Source organism: Triticum dicoccoides, chromosome 7A (genome assembly GCF_002162155.2).
Source record: "Triticum dicoccoides isolate Atlit2015 ecotype Zavitan chromosome 7A, WEW_v2.0, whole genome shotgun sequence".
In the NCBI taxonomy this organism is placed as follows: Eukaryota; Viridiplantae; Streptophyta; class Magnoliopsida; order Poales; family Poaceae; genus Triticum; species Triticum dicoccoides.
In genome coordinates this window covers 557746200-557749323 of record NC_041392.1, presented here as the reverse complement: position 1 = coordinate 557749323, position 3124 = coordinate 557746200, and the positions used below count along the sequence as shown (strand labels likewise).

Genomic DNA, 3124 nt, shown 5'->3' with positions numbered 1-3124 from the left:
TCCTACATTGAGATTCATGTGAATATTTTCTTTCTCTTTTTTCTTTTTCTTTTTATGCTTTATTCACTCACTTAGATGTGCAATAACTAGAGCACATCTAGATGTGTCCTAGACACACCCAATAGATAAGTTGCATGGGGAGGGAAGGGGGGTAAGATAGCTGTCCACAAAGGATATTCAAGTTGGCCATACGTTTTTTCTGCCTAAAGTAGACAATCTAAGTAGGAATGCTAGGGACAGTTGCTTGGTTTTGCTAGGACATTTTTTTCATAGTTGTTATTTAGTAATGCAGTTGCTTGAATTGGATGGTATAGTTGCTTGGTTTTGTAGGATAGTTGCTCGGTTATGCTAGAACAATTTTGCATTGTTATTTGGTAATACATTTGCTTGATTTTGCTATAAACAATTTTGCATTGCGTTTTGGTATTAGAATTGCTTGGATTTGCTAGGACAATTGCTTGGATTTTTTGCTAGGAATAGTGGCTTTGGATCTTGCTAGACCAGTTGTGTGGATTTCTGCTAGGGGGGCAGTTGCTTAGAGTCTGCTAGAACAATTGCTATATGCAGATGTATATAGTTGCATACACACACAAGATGAGTTGGACTTGCACACATTTTCTTGATTTTCTCATTTTTACACAAACCAACCAGTAGGAAACACACATGAGTTGCTTGTTGAATGCACTAGAATTGCACGAAAACACCCCAAAAATTGCTAATTTATTTATGTGATACTCAAGTGCGTAACAATATGAAAGTTATTGTCCTTGTTTTGCCTCCAATAGCCCCATCAATGGTGAACTTAGACTTTTACATATGTAGCACTAAAGGTGCATCATGTTGTGTCTGTGGTTTTCTCATTTTTTTACACAAACCAACCTAATAGGCGGTCCTACTGGAAAAAATGAAATTGCTTTTCTATAGCACTAAAGTTGTCTCCATCGTATCCAAGTTGTCTCAAAAAAAAGTTCGACGAAATCTATCTATATGAGATCTAGTTTCGAAAAACACATCGCGAGAAAGCCAACTGTGAAAACAAAATTGAATTTCTACACTTGAATCAGAAGTTACAGTTTTTTAAACTTTTTGGATCCCTAAATAAATGCACGCGAGGACATGATTTCTTTTTTAGTGACCTGCGTCCGTCCGCGTCAACTGTTCTTTTTCATATTCGGATGAGCGCTAATTCTTACTAGTGGGCGCTCGGGCGCCCGCTAGCCATGTCCAAAAAGAACTTTATAAAATTTAACTTAGGCCACAGCTAATACAGAGAATAAATAAAAATGACGAAGTGACACGAGAGGAGTGGAAGAGGAGCGAGGGGCACCTACACAGCTACACGCGCGCGTACTGGTATTAGCTCGCACCTAACTCCAATTAGCTCGCACCAACTCGCGGCCCGGCCAAGCACGCCGTGTGACACACCCAACAGTCAACGGATCGCTGACCCTCACGCCGCGGCGGCGCGGCCCCCTTATATTCTCTGGCTAGCAGCCACAGAGGCCACATCCATCGACCCATGGCGCTGGCGGAAGGCGATGACAAGGCGGAGGCGGGGGTGCGCGTGCTGGGCGGGCGGATGAGCCCGTTCACAATGCGGGCGCGCATGGCGCTGGAGCTGCGCGGGGTCGCGTACGAGCTGCTGGAGGAGAGCTTCGAGCCCCGCAAGAGCGACCGCCTCCTCGCCGCCAACCCCGTCTACAAGAAGATCCCCGTCCTGCTACTCCCCGACGGCCGCGCGGTCTGCGAGTCCGGCGTCATCGCGCAGTACGTCGACGAGGCCTGGCCCGCCGCCTCCGCCGCGCCCCTGCTGCCCGAGGACCCCTACCAGCGCGCGATGCACCGCTTCTGGACCGCGTTCGTCGACGACAGGTTCTGGCCGGCGCTGGACGGCGCCTCCCTGGCGCCCACCCCGGAGGCCCGCGCCGAGGCCGCCGCCGAGGCCCGTGCCGCGCTGCGGCACCTCGAGGAGGCCTTCGCCGCGCTCAGCAACGGCGGGGCCTTCTTCTCCGGCGCGGCGCCGGGGCTCCTCGACATCGCGCTCGGTTGCTTCCTGCCGGCGCTCAGGGCCTGCGAGCGCCTCAGCGGCGCCCTCCTGCTGGACGAGGCCGCCACGCCGCTCCTCAAGAAGTGGAGCGAGAGGTTCGCCGGCGTCCACGCAGTCGAGGCGCTCCTGCCGGAGACCGACGAGGTTGTCGGCTTCACAAGGTTCTTGCAGGCCAAGTTCGGCGTCGCGGGCGCAAATTAAGAGTCGTCGCCGCCAAGTATCCTAAGTGCATATGTATGTTTTTCTCTTTTTCTTAGAAGCATAATACAAACGCACACGCTGCACTAGGCGTATGCATATGTATGTTGGTCATGTGTCATGTTATTTTCTTGTGATTAAGATTTATGTACCTGAATCAACATGTGGTTGAATTGTTAGAGGAACTGTGGCATCCCAGCGCACCAGGGGTACTCGCATTTATTTCAGGATTATTCCACCGAGCTTGGAGCACCACGAATACTCTCTTCATATCCTTCCTAGCACCTTCTCGCGCTTGTGCAAAGAGATATTATTTCCTACCACGAGGATCCGATATAGTCTTCACAAACGCCACCCATTGAGGATAGATACCATCGGCAAGGTAGTACCACATATTGTAGTTGTGCCGTTGACGGTGTAGTTACACGGCACAGCTTCCCCCATCACAAAGTCTCTTGAACAAGTCCTTCGATGTCACTACTTCAAGTATGATGATGACTTCTTTGGTGTGACCTTGATATTGCCTACGCAAATCTTTTAGGCAATTCTTACATTGCCAATGCATGCAGTCAACTGAATCGAGCATACCTGGGAATCCTCTTCATGCTTCAATTGCCAACAATTTTTCTGTGTCCTCCGTAGTTGGTTCTCTTGGGTACTCTGGTTCAAACACCTTCACCATGGAGCGTGCAAATTCCATCCTGGTCTTCAAGCATGTGCTCTCTCTCTCCAATTGCCAACAATTTTTCTGTGTCCTCCGTAGTTGGTTCTCTTGGGTACTCTGGTTCAAACACCTTTACCATGGAGCGTGCAAATTCCATCCTGGTCTTCAAGCATGTGCTCTCTCTCTCTCTCATTGTAACGCCCCGGATACAACTT

The 3124-nt window shown here is 49.4% G+C and overlaps 1 protein-coding gene across 1 annotated transcript; it reads left to right on the top strand.

Moving 5' to 3' along the window:
* Window positions 1-1519: 1519 nt before the first annotated feature.
* On the top strand, window positions 1520-2478 carry LOC119331216 (probable glutathione S-transferase BZ2). Its single transcript, XM_037604389.1, has one exon. It carries the CDS (start codon window positions 1520-1522, stop codon window positions 2246-2248), a length of 729 nt encoding a protein of 242 aa, XP_037460286.1. The 3' UTR covers window positions 2249-2478.
* The last annotated feature ends 646 nt before the right edge of the window (window positions 2479-3124 follow it).